Source organism: Accipiter gentilis, chromosome 9 (genome assembly GCF_929443795.1).
Source record: "Accipiter gentilis chromosome 9, bAccGen1.1, whole genome shotgun sequence".
Taxonomy (NCBI): domain Eukaryota; kingdom Metazoa; phylum Chordata; class Aves; order Accipitriformes; family Accipitridae; genus Astur; species Astur gentilis.
This window is the reverse complement of record NC_064888.1, coordinates 20,571,564-20,592,448: the sequence shown is the minus strand read 5'-3', so window position 1 is coordinate 20,592,448 and position 20,885 is coordinate 20,571,564. Positions and strand designations below refer to the sequence as shown.

Sequence of the window (20,885 nt, the reverse complement as noted above, 5' to 3'; positions counted from 1 at the left end):
TACTGATTTTTCTCACTTTTAACATTACTTTGAATAATGACTAAACTAGCATGTGTCTTAAGCTATATAAACAGCAGTTGTCTGAATTGTTCTACAACATGTAATGTTGTATTTCTTATTTTGTGCTAGAAACAAAAGCACACAAATCCTGCTTGATGGGATTTGAGATTGAGAGTGTACTGGCAAAAGAAGAGCTATATGCCTCATTAAGCAAATTACCAAAACTGAAGGATCCTCTTAGCTTACAAGTATGAATTATAGCAATATTATTAATAATTTGCAGTGATACAATACTAATTCCAAGCACATTGCAACTTTTTATCCCCACTTAGGGTTTGGGCTAATGGAGTGCACAGATGAAAACTCTTGTCCAACAGTACATTATGAACCAGAGAGAAGCTTTGGGTATATACCCAGTCCTTTGACCTACCTGCTGGATGATGCTCCCTTCCTTGTACACAAGAACTTTGAAACTACACCACAAGAGAGCACTGTGCTATTTCTGCACAGTATTTCTTACATTTTCCTGCATATTTAAGGACCTATTTTATTTAGTCCTTTTTTTCTATGCTCCAGTAGAACTCAGATGATTGTTGTGATTATATTGGAATTCCCAATCATTTTGGTATCATTGCCCTGTATGCACCAACAGCCCTTAGGTGTCCTGTCCAGCCTCACTTGGGACCTTCACCCCACTTACGGCCCAGAAAACCCATTTAAGCTCAGGCTGGGTGTAGGGTTCAGTTATATGGAACTTAGTTATTAGGTCTGAAAATAGCTCATGGTCACAAGACCGTTCCAGGTGCCTTTAGAAGGCCTTGAACAGAATAAATAAGAAGATAGAAGAAGAAAGATCCCAATTAGAAAAACACAGGTGCACATTCCACGGTAAAGGGAACTTGGCACAAACAACCTCAATTCAAGGGCTTATCTTGACCAATTGGTCTAAGACAAGTCTTGTATGTTTTAATTAACACAACCAATTATGTCTTGTGTTTGTGCACGTGGACAGTACCGATGTAACCAATCACTGCTTATGCTTGTGCGTGTGGACACCAAATGCTTGCATGTAGTAGCCAATCAAAGTTTCTAAACAACTTAGAGAATTGTATAAAAATGATCAGCTAAGCTCAATAAACTGGCAACTTTAATCATCACATTGGTGTTCCGTCATCTGGGCCCCGCACGGATTAATCCCTAAACCCTACACCTGGGCCTGGGCCCCTTGTGTCAACTATGTTGTAGGGGTGCTGGCCTGCATTCTTGTCTCCTGGGTGGACCTGAGACCTGTGCTGGAGCTAGCCTGTCTCCTAGATGGACTTTGGACCCACAGTGTAGCTTGTGTCCAGCCCTGCCTCCTTTTGCTCCTGACCAGACTCCTTGGATAGACCCTGTGCCTGATTCATGCCCTCTCCATGTCTGGGATGACTGACGGACCCTGTCACCAGCCCTCAGCTCTGCCTGCCATGCTCCGATGTGGTGGGCTTGTGTGCTGGTTGGTGAGGGCACTGCCTGTGCTGGGCTTGCCTGGGGCTCACCCCTCCTCAGAGCAGCCAGCCCTCTTTGCACCTTGACATGTCTAACTGGCCCATGATCTGTAACACCTGCTACTGAAAATAGACCATGACATCCAGGTACCAAACTGGCTTGTTTCTGCTGCTCCTGACATATTTACCATGAAAGCATCATGTATTTCACTTTAAAAAATCATGTGATCCTGTACTACAAGAGTCTAAAATCCAGGTCAGAAAAGGGGAGGCAATAAATGGCATATCTAGTAGGAAAATATTTTCCTTAGTGTTACCTAGTTTTCTCTGAAATTTCGTCTGTCCTTTTGAACTTCTGACATTCTCTTTCTAGCCTGGATTATTGTAATATAGTTAGAATACTTTTTGAACTGGAAAAGAAATCCCTCCCACTTAATTACAATGCATTTGAAAAAGCTAGATTGATTAAAAATGTTGGAAAACCCATAGCAACCTTATCTCCAGACAGAGATCTATTACGGAATAAACTAATAGTTAAATAGAATGTAAGAATTTCCCATTTAATTGTCTTTCACCAGTGAAAATTGCATGTATTTATGTAGGCATTAAAAAAGGAAATCAATGTGGGAAATGTCTTTTCAACTAATTCCTGGATCCATTTTATCCAAATAAACAAGTTTTTCTGAGGATTTGTTTTCGACTCAAACTTCAAATACTTCACATGAACATGTCAAAAAAGACAACCTTTTTCATTTTTGTTGGATTTTTTTCCAAAGATCAAAGTACCACTTAATGTTTTTTTATTCACAGAACTGAGTTATGGATACTTCTTAATCATTTAATAGGACATATAATAAATATTTAGCCATTTCAGCGGAAAGGTGAAGAAGCTACTCATTCATTACTTCTGCAGCTTGTTATTATTGGCACCATTTTTAACAGATCTTGGGAAGTAGCCTTTTAGAGGAGTGTAATAAAGCCCATTTCATAAATATCCAAACAGAATAAAAATCAAATATATGGTTGCAGAGATTTCTAGACAAGGAGGAAAAACTCCTGAGTTAAAAGTACTTCAGTAGAAGCTGTCTCAGTAAGCTAGCTTTTTAGCCCTGTTTATAAGAGGAAATGTTGATCTAAAGATGGCACCAGGACAGAGAATTCTAAACCAGTCTCCATACAAGCTGAGCTAGGGTATGGTAGTGAAACAGCAGTCTTGTACGTTATGTGTCAGAGTGCAAATGTTCATTAAACAGAAGGTATTTCATGTAGAAAAATAAAGTTCCTTATTGGTTTTCCACAGTGTCTGTCCTTCTTCCTGTATGTGTGGCATTGCTAAAACTGTTAGAAGAAATGGAATAGACTCTGATGCTGTGTATTTGAATAAATAATGCACTGTGGCGGGTGTCAAATTATCTCTGTTGCAATTAAACCTTTTTCTTTCTTGCTTTGTAACCATGGGCAAGTCATCTCACTTGGCTGTGCCTCTGTTCCTTCCCAACCTATTGCCTTCTTGGTCTCTATGTGAAAAAAAACCCAACTTCTTAAGCTATCACCACTTTTATACTCCGGAGAACTGGGGAATCTTAGGTGACAGTGAAATACTTTCATCTGTCTGTTACACTGATAGGCTGACTTGCTATTTTAGCTCTGATCCTGTTATGATTATCTGTATCATTTCCTCTCAAAGTCATCATTCTTTACCATCAGTTTTGCAGTATTTATCCAAGCCTCCTTGATGTATACCTATCTTATGACCATACCCATCAGTCCCCAATCTTTCTTCCCATGCTAACAGTCTAGCTGTGAGATTGAAACTTTTGTTATTGCTAATCCCCAAATTGATTCAGCAGCATTTTTTAAAGAGAAAACACAAAGGCTTTTTCCTCTTGTTGTTTTATTACTTGTTAATACATGACAAACAGATTTATTGTGGAGCAGACAGGCAGCATTTAGCATTGCTAAACAGAAAAACACTTCCTAGTTTTGCCCTTTTATGCCGTGGTGAATAAAAAGCTCCTTTCCCTGAAACTGTTTCTGATATGTGTAGCGTTTGCTACATATCAAGGTGCCGCGATTAGATCACTGGTCGGCCCGGACCAGGGAAAGAGACAAATAACACACACAGTGTGAGCGCCAACTTCCGCCTTTTATTGCGCAGTCAATTCCTTTTATACTAACAAGGGTAGGCGGGATTACAGACACGTCATAGGGCTGCAACTAACCCTCCATCTTTCCGTGACATCGCGAGATCTTCCAAACGCCAAACCCTACAGATATGGATTAACACCACCATGAAGATAGGTTTAGAACCTTCTAGGAACTTGTCTGGGCTAAGGGCAAAAGAAAGGAAGGTCTTACAGAACTAGAGTTGCATTTTTCAGGCCCTTACTATCAACTTGCAAATAGAATGGGCTGAGAAAAAAAGGCGGCCTTGGTGGTGGGGATTTACAGCTCTTCTGTTTCGCCACTCCTTGGCACATTGACCTCAGTATGGTACTCAGAGGAGTCTCCTGAAGGCATCCAAGGTATTGGGGTTCTGTTGAAGGAGGGTCTGTTGCTGAAATTTTGATTATATATCATGAGAGATTCTGGAAGCAAAGGGCAAATATCAAACTGAGGCACTTTGAAGGTCATCCGTTTGGCTGCTTTCTCATAACCCCCGTAAGGCATGGCAGTCCTGGCACAAGGGAATGCATGGAGTTAGCAAACGGAGCATAGGTAAACAACGGGATTTAGAAAATAAATAATCAAAGTTACCAAGACTGTAAATTTTACCACTGTTGCAGCTCACTGGCCAACAAATCCTTCCCAAGAACATATATGTATCCATTGCCTATGTACTAAAAAAGATTTTAAAACAACCCTCCCCCCCCCCCCCCACTCCTGCGCACTTCCTTCACTCCTGTTGCATCAATCTCTATCAAACTATACACCTTTCACACCTGTTGTTACCCTGTACATGTAGGAGGCAGACACTGCGTTACTGCAGAAATGAGTGGGATTTGGGTTTGTCCTGGGTAGTGATGTCCTGAGGCTATGGAATTGGGTGGCAAAATTATATACAGAGGTTAACAGGAAATTGTTGCTGCCCTAGAAATATTTGTAAAACTTTCAGTTCTTCTCAGAAGCAGCAGGAAGATCTTGATTCTTATCTGAAGTACTGTTAGGTATATGGCTTCTGTTCGCAAGTATTTTTCCTGAACTCTTGAACTTTAAATGGCTGCAGTAATAAACAGTGGCAAGATAAATCTCCCTGGTCAAATGGGGTGAGAAAGGAAGGGAAATAGGATTAAAGTCCTTTTATCCATCTGCATAGGTTTTCTGTCCATAAACTGAATTAAAATCTCTAGCTCTTATTGTATTTTCTCTTTGTAGGCCTCCAAACATTTCATCCACAGGAGTCTGTGCTAAGAAAATGACATGCATCTAAAACTTACTTACATTGCACAGGACAGAATGGCTATGGCTAGGGTTATTGTATTTTCTCATTCTAAATAAATTGAATTGAATATCCAAGAAGACTTACCGGTTAAAAGACTTGTAATGGGGGAAATCAGCTTTGGAACTATATGACAGTAAGTCAATGGTGAACTGACTTTTGTCCTCAGGGCTGATACCCATTGCTCGTTCCCAGGGGGAGATGTAAGTTTTAAATACAGTGATTTTTTTGCCTCCTGACTTTCCATCTGTAAAGAGAGGAAGGTAAAACACTCTAGTTAGATGACACTTATTCTAAATACATTGCCTTTCTGTATTCTGCTATTGAAGTTGAGACACCAGCTTTGTTTCCAGGTTCAACAGATTCCTAGATCAAGTCTGAGATTTTATAGTTAGATTTATCTTACATAAGACTGTCATATGCGACTTCCATCCTCATCCACAAAAGTAGGTGTACCACAGTCTAAGAGCCACTCATCCAGGAATTTGTATTAGAGCATATATTTGAAAGCTGTTTTTTTTCATTCTTCTCTCTGGTCGCTCAAATAGAAACCTCTTACTCCAAGAACAAATGTCCTTACCCCATCATCTCTTTAACTACCTCAGGAGAAGCTTTATACAAGGCAAAATGCTATCTAATTCCATAATTTATTTCTCTCTTCTCTGTCTGATCATAGCAGACATAACCCCTCCATATAAACTTCACTGTCATCATCAGATGCAACAAACAAGTCCCAGACTGTAAACTCCAAAACTAGGCTCAAACTTCGAAGTTGGCTCTAACTGACCAAAAACCTTTAACCATCGTATCTCATGGTCTTGGCAACCCACAACCATCTTTACTAACATCTTCCTCAGTAGTGTAGTCTTGAATGTTCTATAATGGCCATCTCCCTTGTCTCAGTATTTTTGTAAGTTGGCATTTTCTTAGTGTTTCAATGAACAGACATTCATATTTTCCCCCTCCTGAACCAGGATGTTAGAGCCAAGTCTGGGTCGAACACCTCAGGATGGCTAAAAGCAGTTTGAAAATATGACGAAGTATCTCTCTGGAAGTTAAAATCCTGTCAATGACAGAGCTGCACTTTGCTGTTAAGTCAGATACTTGATTGCCAGAAATTTTAGGTTAGCTTCTGCCTGCACCATTAAGCAAATGATCTTAGACAAGGGTTTTCATTCAGTGTGTCTCTTCCTTTACTTTTTCTATTTCTTTTTTTTTTCTTTTCTTTTTTCTTCCAGTTGTGTATAATACCACCTTGCTAATAAGAGCATTGTTTGTGTATTGATATGTAGCACACTTCTAAGATTCTCATCCTTCATAAGCCTTAAAACTCCTGAGCAATGACTTCTGCTTCGCTTCATTAAGGCAGATGGGAATAATATGTTAATGGAGTTAGACATACTGGTGCTTCCATGGTGCCAGTTTGTGCAGAAAATGTAAGTCCATGTGAAGTAAATGAACCCTCTTACTCTCATCTGAAACTTTCTTCTTTATCACACCTTCTTTCTTTGTCTTGCTTATTTTCTTCAAACCTTGCCAAACCCTGGGCTTCCCTGGTTTTAGAGAATTGCAGACGTGTACAAGAATCTCATTTTCATAAAGAAGATAAAAACCATTACCCCCATCTTTCTGTGTGAAGGACTTAAACTAAGTAATTTAGAAGTAAATTGATTGTTAGGGTCAGTTCTGCAGTAAAAGCTATAGGATGATATTAATCCTTATTCCCCCTGCACACAGAAATAGTATAATAATGGAGAAAAATCTCCTGTAAGAAGACAGAGTCTACACAGATTTCTTTTTCACAGGGATGCCCAGAAATGTAAAAGCTGATTTTGATATAAAATGCACATTCTTCCAGAATGTAAATGAAAAACCTTGGATTTTACAAGTCACTCATTTGGTTACTTATGACGGCGGTTCCTGGTTCCCAAGCAAATTTGCTTTTTGTTATAAAATCCCATAGGGACTGTTAAAATAACAATTTCACCTGCTGATTCTCATACAAGGAATTTGGTTCTAGCGGTTTCTGGCCAGACTAAACAAAGGATAAAATTAAGCAAAGACTAAATTCAATGAAAAATACTTTTACTTGTACAGATACTGCTTCAGTAGACTGGTGGTGATTACCAGATAAGTTTTAGAAATATTGCTGTTCCTTTCTGAAGATTATACAAAAAGTGCTGTTTGTTTAGATGGAAGCTTTGATTTGAAATCAGGGTTGATATACTCGAGACTGATGTGTCAGGTTACACTACTGAGCTAGAGTTAATACTGTCTCCAGTAGTGGTCAGTGTGAAACCTTTGAATGGAAAGGGTATGCCATACTGGCATACTGCTGTATCAACCTTAGGAGCCCAGTAGTTAAGTTCCCCATAATTTCTTTGGTCCAGCCAGTGAAGGTGTTTCTGCTTCATTGCTATGATGTAGCAACACAGAAGCATGTAAACAAAACTATGAAGCTAAAGGCAGTTCAACTTTTCTGGACATTGCAATGGAACTTAGTTTGGAAGAATTCAGGTTTTAGTCAAATTAATTTACTTGTCCCTAAGAGTAAGGTTGGCATGAGCTCTGACAGCTTTAGCTATTTCTTATTCTTGCAGAGAGATACTTGCCTTTCCCAGTACCATCGCCTCCTTCTCCACCACTTCCAGCCAATTCTCCTGCACGGTCCCCTTCACTGTCCCCAGGGCCTCCTTTGCTTCCAGGCCTAGACAGAACAGCAGGATACTGCTGCTTACTGGAGCCATGCTGACCCGCTGTCACTCCTCCTACCATCCGCCCATGGGCATAGCCATGAGCATCTTCCCCGTAATGCCCTCCTGGTGGGATGAACTTCTGAAAGTGATCCTAGGGCAGGAGAAAAAAAAGTAGGAATCCCTGTTACTGGACACGGTCCATTCACATTTGCAGGGTTGGGTCCTAGAATGTGAATGTCTCCATGATCTGACCAGTTCTGTGTCTGAGTTACAAAACCAGTGGCAGAACTTCATGTAAGTTATTCTCTGTATTCACTGTAGGAGCGGTTGTAGAACAGCAGCAAGGGCAATGGTAGCACACCTTTTAATGGATGCCTCCTAGTCATTTTATATGATCAGGGTGAGAAGAGAGGGATCTGTGTATTGTCCGCAACAGTGATCAGTATGAAATACAGGAGGAAGGGAAAGGAAATGCAGCTTTTGCCAGAGCAGGTAAAGGTCCAGATGGAGATACATTGGCTAACCTGTGGGAAAGCAAGCTGGACAAGAAATAGGAAATGTTTTCATGTCGAGGTTAAGGTAGCTCAGCCAAGTCAGCTCGATTACAGTGTGGGAGCTAAGTGTTAAAGGGCACCAGAACAAAAGGGTAACTGTGACAACATAAAAGCCTGGAAGATGATTGCCCATATGTCTGTTTTCCATATATATATAAAGGTCTGTATGGGGAGGGGTATTTACATGTTGAGAAAGACTGAAGAGAGAGCAGCCTGGGAAAACATGAAAGACTTCCTGGAAACCACAAGAGGAAAATGACAAAAAGGAATAGTTTTGTTTGTCGCAATACGTGCATTAATGAACCAAATCTAACCAGCAACAAGGCAAGAAAGCAAGCTGTATCCATCAATAAAATCAAGTTGGTCATATTTTCCAGGCCATCGACTCTCCCCAGTCCAGGTTAGAAGGCACAATCCCTGCAGTACATAGTGAAAGAGCAAACTGTCTGTGCAGTATTTATAGACTCCGTGGTGCTAGCACAAGGTCCTGTCTTTGCACACAGCAATTTTAATAAGTACTTGTGTGGAACAGAAACTGATATAATATGTTTGCAAAAATGTTTTATGTATTGGTCATCAGTGAGATCAAAGCTTGAATCCTACCATATAAAAAAGCATCTCTTGTGTATTACAAGTAACATGGGTTATATATCACATATGGTCTTTCCTGTTGGACTAAGGGATTGGCTATAGCTGCACAAAGATATAACAAATACAGCTAAAGTGAATGAATCTGTGGTTTCTCATGCTGCAATTCTGTTTGCATAAATTCATCTCAGGCTGTCAATGGGAGACAAGAGTGCCAGCCTCAGGGCTGGCTCTCAAAGGGTTAAGGCTTTCTCAGGGCTCTTACACCTACTACAGTTTAGCAAAAAGAAGCTTTCCAGGCTGTAAACAGGCTTCCAAGGCCAGCTGTTTGGTCAGCTAAAAATAGATGAGAAGTGAAAACCCCACAAGGCTCAAGGCAGAATTATCTGACCCTCCGCTCCTGTGTCTCCAGCAAGTGTCCAGGGTTTCACAGCAGGTCACCAGGCTGCAACCCGGGCAGGCAGCCAGCTGCAGGCTGACGTGGCAAAGCTGGTGCCCCCAGGGCCTTTAGGGACTGTCTGTCCTTCTCCTAGCTGTAGGGAATTCCTTTTTTAGGAACAGAGGAGATGATGTTCCCCTGAATGTCAGGAAGCACTGAGAGAAGAGAGGATTGTGAGCATTAAGCTGTACACAGGAGCTAGCAGGGCAATCTGTTCAATTATGCATGGGAGCTATGTAGCTGTAAGAATGCAAACTGAAAAAAGGGTATTTTGAGGGCTAGGGGTCAGAATGAGGTTATTCTCAAAATGTTAATATATCTGCAAGGTTAGTGCTTCTACTGATTTGCTCAGTAATTTCAAAACAGGATTTGCATCTGTTTTCCTTCAACTTTCACCCATGCTGTGTGCTCTTCCTGAGAATTAAATGCTTATTTATCTTCTCCTCTGGTTACTTACATGCACTCTACATCAAAACATCAGCATAACATGAGTAAAACAGGCTGGTTTGGTTTTTTGCATAGCAGTATTCGATGTGACCAGGAAGGGTCATCATTGTCATCTGCTGTCATTTTAAGTTGCAGTATTATCACCAAGAAGGAGTGAAGTTTCTCTGAAACAAAAGGTCTGCCTCAGCAAGGCCAAACCTAAGTCTTATTTAGCTGCAAATAAAATTAGTTTGATTGCTCTCAGGCTAGTTCATGATTCCTCATGGACCCACTGGGAAATCATCCTATGTTCAGCAGACATCTCCATTCAGGTAGGAAAGACCCGTTCTCCATGCAATATCCCAGTCTACTCACCTGCTAGAATAAAAATGTAATTTTCTTTAGTTTTGGCCACCACAAGAGATTGTCTTAGCTCAAATTAATAGGAGGCAAAGGCAAATTCATCTTTTTGAAATCTTGAACCTCGGTAGATTCAAATGAGCTCATTCCAAGAGAGTGGAGTTCAGGAACAGCAGTTTCAAGCAGGAGTCTCACATAGTCAAAGCTGGGTATGTGTGGCTTTGTCTCCAGTACTTACAGCATGCCTCTGGTCAGGATGTTTGGAGTGAAATACGGCTAAGGCTTGAGGGGAACGCATGTCTTGGGCCATTGCTAAAGCATGTGGAGCTTTTACATATATGCATATTTGCATCACAAAACTGACCTCTCAGTTAGGGTTGATTGACCCTGTTGGTGGAAGCCCCAGAAGTCCAGCAGTGTCAACCAAGAAGGCTGATAACCTTCTCCTGTTGGCTCTGGGTGCGGATCACGCAGTTCCTCTGTGGTAGGGTCTGCCCTGTTGGTGTGTTGCTAGAGGTAGTGGATGTTATCAGTCCCTGGGTGTCCCTAAATCCACTCTAACAAGAGAACAATTGTGGCAAGTTCATGTGATGTGTAGTCCCCTGGGTTGGCTAAACAAATTGGGCTCATGTCTTTGAAGTCCTTAGGGCTAGCAAGAGCCTGATCCCGCAGGCTGAGTGCCTAGATGGATGAATTCTGAATTCTCTAGGGCTACTGCATGTCTTATGAAAAATAGATAATGAAAGATGATCCAACTAATGGAGCTGAGATCTCTTAAAGTATCTCAACGCCCTGATGTCACTGCAGGCAGTCCCCGGGAGGAGACACTGTGTGCTCCCTGTCAGCTCCTTGCTGTGCCTTGAAGAGAATGATTGAGGCCACCAAATGTGTTTCTATTTCCACCTCACTGATAAAGAGCTTCCCAAAGGTTTGATGCCTATGTGGTTACTAACACTTCTGAACTTACTGTGACTGTGTCCTCTCAGTGGCAGCCACTCAAATGCTCCTTAACTGTGGGATAGGAGATTTAAAATTCAGACACTTGGGGAGCCTCATAGAATGCCTTCTGTTTTTATCAAAGTGTGTGCCTCGGTCCTTAATTTGGAGTTGGACTGCCTTAAACCTATGATTCACTTTAAAAAAAAGGATGAAAATAAAAAGTAACCTCAGCTGTTGAAGGATCTTAAGCTAATTTTTTTTTTAAACGTGCTCCCCAAAGAGGCACCATTCAGCAGTGACAGCTCCTGCTTTCTATTTTCAGGTCTACTTCTGACTTGCTGTTCAATCTTAGGCAAATTAGTTTTTGCCTCTATGCCTGAATTTACCCATCTAAATAATAGGAATTTTTATCTAATACTACTCTGAATTATTTATATCTTATTTGTATATTTTATGTCATACTTGCCACATTTTCTTTGTGGATGAAAGAAATGGAGTTTCAGAATTTTGGTCCAAAGTTTTGTCACAGTGCTCTAACAAACTGCTATGGAAAATAAAAGGCTCCTCCTCTCTGTCATTCTGCTGTTTCCACACCACTCAATTCTTGAGCAAGAAGGCATCAGACTTCATGTTCACTCTTACACAGCTTTGGGTATAGTTGGGACCTCTAGGTCTTCTGGACTAATCCAACTCCAGCACAGCTAGGCTCATTTTGTTGGAAAAGTTACATGTCAGCTGGCTTGCTCCACTTAGGTCATAACCTGAGGCTCTCTCGTATCTCAGCTCATGGTTATCCTATAATGTTTGTTCAAGAGGTTTAATATTCCCTGCAGAACAGACTTCCTAGAAAGAACGCTTTTCCTAACATTTTCCCCTAAATGCCACCTCCAGTGATCTTAATTGGCATTCTTCTAACTACATTAATGGGCAAACAGAGCCATCAGTGCACGCTTGTGCGTTAAACCAAGTAGCTGCATGATAGTATCTCTGTTACTGTATCCTTACACTTTGCTTCACACACTGTATCATGTCTGGCTATTTAACATGTAAGATCTCTGACGTAGGTTGTTTTTGTACTTCCTTCTGCTGTGAAGCACCACTTTTGGTGTTGTAACATAACCAATTCCATTTTCTTCCTGCAACCTCTGCTTACTCCTCTGAGTTCTTGTTCAGCAGCAAATGAATACAGGGTAACTCCTGCCATTATCCAGAAGAACAGTAATCCAGTTCTTTAACCCTTTTTCACTTCTTCTGTTTTGTTTCACAGTTGATAGCTTATCTGAAGAAATCTCTTGACCTGAAGACCAGCAGAAATTACTTGGCAACACACATTCAGCTTGTTTTCATACAAACACTGCCAAGATGTGGCAATGGCATTTATTTTAACTTGTGGGCGAGTCTGAGAAAGTATCAAGGTGGGGTTTTTTGTTTGTTTGTTTGTGGGTCTTTGGGTTTTTTTATGTACTACTGCTGATAATTGTCTACTCAGATATTGGTCATTCCACCTTCCCAATGGTTTTAATTTAAGATCCGGTATGTAAACAGAAAGGGTGCGGGGAGGCAAATCAAGTCTTTCTCTAAACTGTCTCCTGCATGTAACCCAAATCAGGCCACTGGTTTTGACTAGCAGAAAGACTATTTTTAAGGATCCTCACTGGAAGAAAAAACAGTGTAACAGCAACACCCAAAAAGCATAACTATGGTTTTGTTTTCAGTTTACTCTTGATGATAGCAAGAAGGTCTTACACAGAGGTTCCCAAAGTGGCCGGGGGACCTTGAGAGAAGTTAGGGCAATAATGACTGAAGCTGTAAGGCTAAGAAGCATAGTTTCACATGATCTTGATGTATTTGAGGCCAAACAAATTTAGCATTATGAAGTGGAGAAAAGGTCTCTGAACTGCTGACCTATTAACTGCTAAACAGTGAAGTGGGATTTAGGAGACCCCAAGATAAGACTGAGAACCTCTTTATGACTTTGGGTGATTCATTAATCTACTCTATGGTTCAGTTTCACTGCTAAAAATAAATGTAGTAATTTCCTTCAAGCTATAGTTGGTCAGATGCTACAGTAATAGAGCACATAGCAAGATAGATAGGATTTCATCATGGTCTTTAGTCAGTAGTGAATAACATCTTGCAGCTCCACAGTGAGGTTGATAATATCCTCTAAGACATGGAGAGAACCACAGTTCCTGCGACAGGGTGGCACAGCCTGGTGAGGAGAAGAAATCCTTCTTCTGATTTACTAGACAGGGCTCAGCAGAGCCCAGCTTCTCCAGCACAGCACCAAATAAGGAGGATGTCACATGAACCCTCCCTGTTTGGCAGGGTATCCATGTGCTAAAAGTGTCAAACTCAGCCCTCCCTAAAAACATCCCCTTGCACTGCATATTTGCAAGAGAAGAGGGCCACAGTATTGAAAACAGCTGTGCAGTAGGTAGTGCATTTCATTTTGCTCATGTTGGGAACGGTAGGTCCTTTTAACTGTGGGTTTAGCTACTGTTTGCCTTTAACTGGATGGGTGGAGCTGCAGCAGTGATAGAGTGGCAGGTTTTCACTTTTGCATGGAGCTATCTCACATTCACGCACACACCATATATATGTTTTCTCCTCCAAAAGTAAGGAAAGTGATCTGATTGTCCAGTGTGGTTGTTTGGCTGCAGAAGGAGGAGGAGAGAAGCAGGAGGGTGATCGATGACATGTGACTGCTGAGATCTTCTCCCTTGTGTGGAAGGTTTATGGCTACAGCACAGGCTATTCTGGGACCCTTTATATGGTTTAGATTTATTTTTAATAACCTTTCTCTTTGTGTGTTTTTATATTACATTACCTTGCTGTTAAACTTTTTGGGGAAAGAAGCCATCTGTACTCCATCCCAGAACTTTCTTGACCTGCTTTGCTAAGCGTGTCCTGAGAATATTCTGATAGTTAAGAAATCTGTGATATAAAAGCAGAAAACACGACCAGCTTTAAATCCCTTCACTGTCCCACAGCCTGAAAGGCACAAGGACTTCTTTGGGATGGGGAGAAAAGGACATGGAAATTAACTGGGACAGGGAAATAACAGGAAGTAGCAGTAGGAATTCTTTACTCTGCCATTATCTTCCTCCCACAGTTCCCTTTTGTTTAAGCCTTCTTTTCTGCATCTGCCTTTGAGCAGAGCCAGGAGCAGCAAAGGAAGGGAACAGAAAGCTAATAAAATATTGCAATCTGCATCTGCCTTTGAGCAGAGCCAGGAGCAGCAAAGGAAGGGAACAGAAAGCTAATAAAATATTGCAATCAAAAGGGCTTTTTGATGAAAGTTATTTGATGCTAAGTTCAGGCACTGTCCTTATGGTTTGGAAGATAACAGTGAGGCCACAGATCTGTTGCCTTTACCTGCCCAAGAGCAACCAGCTGTCCAAGAGGATGGCTCAGTTGCTGTGATCACTCAGCTTTTCTTCTCACTGCCCTGACTGCCAGCAAAGGTGCTAACTCATACTGGCTGTGGTCATAAGAATAGTTATCTCCAGAGGCAGTGGATACAGCCTGGCAGAGTCCTTGCACAGAGCGCACAGGACAGCCAGCAAATGGTAACAATTATGTTTGTGATCCTGCTAAGCTGGCCCCAGGCGAAGGCTCTAGGGCTGACCTAATCTTCCTGCACTGACCAGTGGAGATTTGTTATCTGTACCATGAATGTGGAGAAAAGATAGCCTTGAAAGTGAATCATGGAGGATTTTAAAGCAGAGTATCAGCTGCTGTTTGGAGATTGTTCCATTGTTCTCATATAGCAGAGCCATAAAGAAAATCCTAGGCTTGTTAGGGTCTTGTCTAACCCCCAAGTACATTTCTCCACAGCACAGTATCTTACAGTCTTGTTCAAAGAGCTTGGCAGCAGGGGTATTCTTACAGAATAGAGAGAGATTCACTACAGAAAGGATATGGTGTGAAAGTTGGGCACGGATGAATAAACAAAGTAGGAAAAACAGCTAACAAAAAAGAATTGATTGTCATCAGCCTTTGTAATGTCAGTCCTGGAGGGACTCTCTGCATGTACAGTTTTGAGTCAGTTTGTCAAAGCTCATTCGCTTTGTATTTCTCTGATTGGAGACCCTTAAGTGACACCCTTAATTTTGTAAGTTTGGATTTCAGGTTTTTATTCCCTCACCTTATTATTTTCTCACTCCTCCTCACTGCAGCAGATTTTGACATATGAACTTGGCCCTCATATGTTTTAGGAGCTCTGAGATTGCTGAGTATTTATAAAAACAGCTTGCATTTCTGTAAGATTTAATCTGAAGAGTCCAAAGTTCAATACACCATTCATTCTCACATCCTTTCTAGGAAATAGCTCACTGAAGAGATGAACTACCTAAAGCACAAAGAGATGAAGAAACTGCCCAACGTCTAACACCAGGTATGCTTGCTGTATCTCCAGTCTGTCATCCCTGATCTGTAATCTGACCTACTGTTGTAATTTTAATGATTTTTTTTCCCCCAGGCATCTTTCCACATCCTGCTTCCCAAATTGTCATTTTTAGAAGTGAACTACAAAGATTTATTTATTGCTGCTTTTAAAAACATCAGAGGACTAAAAAATAGCATGTTGTTGTTTGGCAGAACATTTTCTTCAGCTTGACTTTTATTATTTTGCTTGAGTTTCCTTGGACTGGAAAATAGATGCCATAAAGGGATAAAATGACACCAAATAAATTTTAAATAACATCAGAAGACAAGATTCTACATCAAAATGCATATGAACCTGAAAAATTTTCTATTTGTTTTACTGAATTGCTGATAATTGTGTGAAAGGAGAGTTTAATTTGTAAAAGTTTAAGTATCTTCAGAAGGCTTTACACCAGCAACTAATGTAGAGAGAAGTTCAAAGATTAAATAACAGAACTAACTCATGGGAAAGGGATGAAGAAGAATGTCTGAATTTATACACCATGTCTGATAGAAAAATAGTTTAGAAGAAAACAAACGTAGCTTCTAGCAAATGAATTGAAGATATTGCAGTGTCAGGTTAGAGGTTTCTGTCTGAATTCTCATTTGTGGAACATCTTGCAGAAGTGAGCAAAGGACTTTGCCCAGCAGAAAGCATAAAAGGGTATCCTAGGCTAAAAATAGAACTGCACCTACGGGAGCTGAAGTCAGACCTGGATGGATCATTTCCATCCTGCAGAGAAGAAATGGAATGGATACAAAAACAGTCCCACCCTGCGCAGCTCTGAACACGTGCCAAAAATGCAGTCCTCCCTCGTCACTCAGTACTGAATTTTCTCACGCTTCTGCCAAAGGAAAGTAATGCTGATGCCGAAAAGAAATAAAACTTGTGGGTTTATATTATTTTGTCTTTTTCCTGCACTACTTTGCTAGTAGATTCCCCACCCCCCCCGGCCCATGCACATACAGAGGAGAGCTTGGGCACACTCCATTCCTGTTTCCCCTGGGTGTATGGAGCAGCTTTTTAGTTTCATCTCCGACCTACCACAGAACTGTCGGTGAAGGCATCAGGGTTATTCTCATAAATGAACTTCTCCACCCTCAGCTGACGTAATTTGAACATCTTGGATCCCTTGTTAGTGAGGAGAGAAAGCTCTTCTAGCATCACATCTCTGGGGATGCTGATCTTCTTTCCCAAGTTCAGCTTGGACACCTCTTGTGGCATGACTACAAAACATAAGAAATGGGACGCTTTAGGAAGTGCTGTGGTCCTAGTCACTTGGCCATTGCTTCCCAGCATCAGTAGTGTCTTCAAAGCAGCCAAATTCTCTTCTAAATTAAGTTGTTAGGAAATAACCTATGCACCAAATTTTTACATTGATGACACTTTGGATATAGATGGATGAAATTTACTCTGGATTGCAACTGAGGCAAATCTACACAGAGAAGAGTTGCATAAAGGTGGAGCTAGATGCACATGTCCCACATTTGAAGCACCTCAGGCAGCGCAGCAGGATTCCTTAGTACTGCCTCAAAATGAACCACTGCCTTGTCTGGTTACACTTGCCTCCCCTCCTCTGGAATTAGATGAGTGGCAGTCAGCTCTTCAGATTGTGCCAACATATAATAAATAAAGACAACTCTGGCATGCTTTGGTTTAAACATTATCCTGAAACCATGGCAAGATTCAAGGTTTGTTTGTTTTAAGGAGAATTTTTAAAGGAAAAAAGTAGTTGAAGTTCTCTTCAAGTGTTCATGTGCTTGTTACTCGATAAGTCCTTTTCCATTTAATATTGGTACCACCAATTCTCCATCAAAGCAAGGAATTCAAACATTTTCAGTGTAAAAATCTTGCAGGAATGCAGTTAAAGCTTTTCATTCAGAAACAAGCAACTTTTCCTAAGCAAGGTTAAGACCACTTATCCACCTCTACATCTCATTTCCGACAGAGAGTGAACCTCCATCCTTAAACTGGTATAAAACTGGTATAAGCCCATTTGTTTTATTAGACAATCTCTGAAGAAATTACTGGTTTTTTAGCAAGCCAATTTTACATAGCACTCTTTCATAGCACAGGACGAAATGTCCTTTAACTGCAAATTGGATTTTTACTTATTTGTTAACTTGAATAAAGGATTAGGGACAAACAGAAAAATATATATCTTTACCCTAGCAAAGAAGTTTCTACAGCCCTTTTTGGGGCTGAAGAAAGGGACAGCACTGAATTACTACTTTTTAAAACCTCTAAAAACCTTCCCCATGCTGTCAAAAGTAAAGAGAAGATAAGGATATCACAGTTAATTAAAAGTCACCCTACGCAATACACAGGTATTCTGTGGAAAGGAAAGTGTCCCAAGTTATATTCTTCCTGCTGTATTACCCCCTCTAAAAGACTTCGACTTTTTCAACTAATGAGTGCTGGAATCAAAGGAATTCTCTCACGTAGAGGAAAAACAAATTAGAGACAAAGGTTATAAGATAGAGAAAAAAACATAGATTATAACTAGGCACTGCAATATTGATACCCATAACAGATCATGTTCTTTTTCCATTCACACTGGTGTGCATCCAAATTAATGCTGCAGGAGCATATGGCTTTACAAAGTGCAATTTAGTTCAACGTTTGGCCTGAGTGTGTGTGCAATGCTTTTGAACAGTAAATTAGAAAATGTGATGTGGTTGAAGGCTGAGTTTCAGTAATATTTGTGGGTCTGTCTCCTGGTATGTTCACTGCATGTCTTGCTCTGGGAGTTCAGTCAGACAGGGTGTGAAATTTTAAAGGCTGAAATTCAGGTTGAAATCCAAACAATTCTCACGTGTGCAGGTTTGCATATCTTACCTTCGTGTGTCAGCTTCCCAATGAGTTTAGTGGACTTTTTCCTTTTAACAGGAGCAGGAGTCCCTGCAAGGGGCATTCCCAGAAAGTGTTCTCTGCTTTTCTCTAAACACACAAGGAAATGGAGAATGAAACACTAGAAAGGTATTTCTTGCCTGTCTTTTAGTTGCCTTCTACAGTTAAGAGATACACAGCCTTCATGTCACACACAGGTTCTTTTCTACCCCTTCCACATGAAGGAGCTAGTGAATGCTATCATCCCATACAGAATATCATCATCAGACCATTGTGGTGTTCTCTGGAGGCTTAGCATTATGACACAAAATATGGCAGCAGATCACAGCAGAAGCATTACCAAGGTGCCATATAGCATTGTCATCCAAAATAGGCATTTTAATTGCAGTATGGCAGTCTCTCATCACCCACGTGTGCCACAGTGTTATTCTGTTATCATCTTGTGCTGCAGTAACAGAATGACAGTTTGAAAATTTGCTCTATCATACCATATTATAATACCATGCAGTTATCATTCGATGGTAATAGTATTTTTGTATAAAGATTTTGTGTCTGTCCATGAGTTATTTGGGAGCTTTCTGAATAATGTGCAGTTTTGGTTTGGATATTTAGTCCTATTAGAATAGGTATTCAGAAAACCACTAGACTGCATGTTCTGTTAAAAAAAAGAAACAAACCAAACCCCTAAGTAATTCTGTCTTTTATGACTGCTACTGTTTTGTTACAGAAGGGCTGGAGGAACAAGGCACAGGCAAACTTGTTAAGTTTTTCGCCCAATTTGAAGTCACTTGCACTTCTATCTTATGTATTGATCTTATTGCATATTATTTTGGAGGGGGGAGGAGGGGAAGAGGGACATTTCTTCTGGTACAGTGTTCCCCATCTCTGTCCCCAGATAGGATGAGAGATCTGTACTGCAAAGTCAGGGAAAATTAGGAGAAATCTCAGCAATTCCACTTCAGGCACCTTCTCAGAGTCCTTGGGGTTTATCACACATAATGCAAGTAGGGCATATGTCTTGCCTTCACTTCAATACTGTCCGTGCCCAAACAACAGCATACAGGGGGACAGATCCTCACCTAATACAACACAACACAAAAAAAATGAGCAAAGGACCATTGGCTTCAGCAATAGCAATAACTAAACTTCTCTGTCTTTGTGATTCTTTGCACATTAGTTGCTAAAAAGTTCAGAACTGAAGACATTGAACTATGAGTTATATTTTAAAACTAGCAAGCAAACAGCTGACTCTAGGAGTTTGTACGCTGCCCTTGTTGTGATCAAGACATTTTTATCTAGCGTGTTTTGCAGTTTCATTCTATCATTGCTCCTTTTGCAACATGATTTTCATGTGATGAGGTGATGATAACTGCTAAAAGAAGCACAGCCACAGCAAACCAGATCCAATCACATTGGCAGATACTCTCTCAGATTAGTTTTTCTTTCAGATTCCCAAGATTTCCTTTTTACTGAGATGCTGCCTATGTAGTTCACATCATAGAAGAGCCCATCCTGGTGTATTCCCAAAGCGCGCGTGAGCAGGTGCAGCCATAAAGCATGTGCTGCACATTCTCCTCGAGCAGCCAGACATCTGCTTGGCTATATAAAAGAAGCAGGCCCTGCTTGACAGGAAAAAGGCAATGCTGCCAGGGGGCGGGGGAATGGGAGGTTATGGCCCATCTGATGGGTCATAAGACTGGCAAAACAGAGGGAAATCCTCTGTATGCCCCAAACATGGACTCCCTGGGGCAAGACAGAAAGGGCTGGCCCTGCTGGGGACCTGTGCTCCTCTAGCACACCCATTCCCAAGGAGCAGTGAGGGCAAGTCCGCCCCATTCTGCTGTCCTCCTTTACTAATCCAGCAGCACTGAGGAGTGGAAAACCTGCTGCATGCAATTGGTCTAACGTAAGGAAAGGGGCAGCAGTCTTTCACTATGGACAGGGTCAAGAGCTACACTGGGACTACTGCTCTTTCAGCCACCCCATCACAGTGAGGCTGCTGGACCCTTAACCCCCATCCTCCCAACTATCTCGTACATAAAGCCAGAGCCACAATTATCCTGTTCTCCCCTGCACTGTATCCCTTGGTTCAATTTCTCTGTCTTTTTCTGCATCGGTCTTTGCAGAAGTCATTTCCTTGTTTTTGCTGCAAACCAAACCAGTCTTTACCCTCACCAGCACCTGCTCTAAACTATTTTGCTGCCCAGTCAACTCACCTCAGGCTTGCAGTGCCAGGCTCAGACCAGTTCACTTGCCTGCCCCAGAGCTCAGCAGTGGGCTGCTTCCTTCCAGCCCGTCTCTGGGTGCTGCTGGGCAGGCTTGTCCAGTAGCCCTGCTCACCCAGGATGCCTGGGCGCAGGCAAGCTGTGCCCAGCACAAACTGCTGATGCGAAGTGCTGTGAATTTGACACCTGAAGGTTGCTCACACAGGCATCCTGCAGTTATTAATAGCTAATGGCCCAGAGGGCAGAGTCTCAGATAGCACTGCCACCAGACCCGAGGAGAGGAGAAAGGAAAAAGTTGCTCCTCAGGCCTCCTGCAGTAACTGTGTCAGTTTCCAGGAAGACGTAGCACTCCATAGGTTCCTCACTTCTTCCTCCTCTTTGTTCAAATCAACATCCGTTCCCCTTCCTCCTCCTATTGCATTTTAATGCAATTCATAAAACCGTCTCATCAGG

The 20,885-nt window shown here is 41.3% G+C and overlaps 1 protein-coding gene and 1 long non-coding RNA gene across 3 annotated transcripts; one reads left to right on the top strand and one right to left on the bottom strand.

The window, feature by feature from the left end:
* Positions 1–3,903: 3,903 nt before the first annotated feature.
* Positions 3,904–16,199, top strand: LOC126042560 (uncharacterized). Its single transcript, XR_007507217.1, has 3 exons — positions 3,904–4,012; positions 15,255–15,327; positions 15,412–16,199. It is a non-coding gene; the product is annotated as an uncharacterized LOC126042560 (long non-coding RNA).
* Positions 3,933–20,578, bottom strand: MYOZ1 (myozenin 1). Of its 2 annotated transcripts, XM_049809819.1 has the most exons (6): positions 20,424–20,578; positions 18,196–18,297; positions 16,402–16,583; positions 7,539–7,773; positions 5,014–5,173; positions 3,933–4,164 (listed from the first exon to the last, which is right to left on the bottom strand). In XM_049809819.1, the coding sequence occupies exons 2-6, from the start codon at positions 18,269–18,271 to the stop codon at positions 3,933–3,935; spliced, it is 885 nt and encodes a 294-aa protein (XP_049665776.1). In that variant the 5' UTR covers positions 18,272–18,297; positions 20,424–20,578. The 2 variants fall into 2 exon arrangements, with proteins under 2 accessions (XP_049665776.1, XP_049665777.1); XM_049809820.1 differs by lacking the exon at positions 18,196–18,297.
* Positions 20,579–20,885: the final 307 nt, after the last annotated feature.

Coding starts and splice junctions, on each gene's coding strand:
- MYOZ1 (XM_049809819.1), bottom strand. CDS start 18,271: ATGCCCCTTGCAGGGACTCCTGCTCCTGTTAAAAGGAAAAAGTCCACT. Junction 7,774..16,401: donor CCTTCACCGACAGTTCTGTG/GTAGGTCGGAGA, acceptor CTCCTGCCCTAG/GATCACTTTCAGAAGTTCAT. Junction 4,165..5,013: donor CATTACAAGTCTTTTAACCG/GTAAGTCTTCTT, acceptor CCCTTGTGCCAG/GACTGCCATGCCTTACGGGG.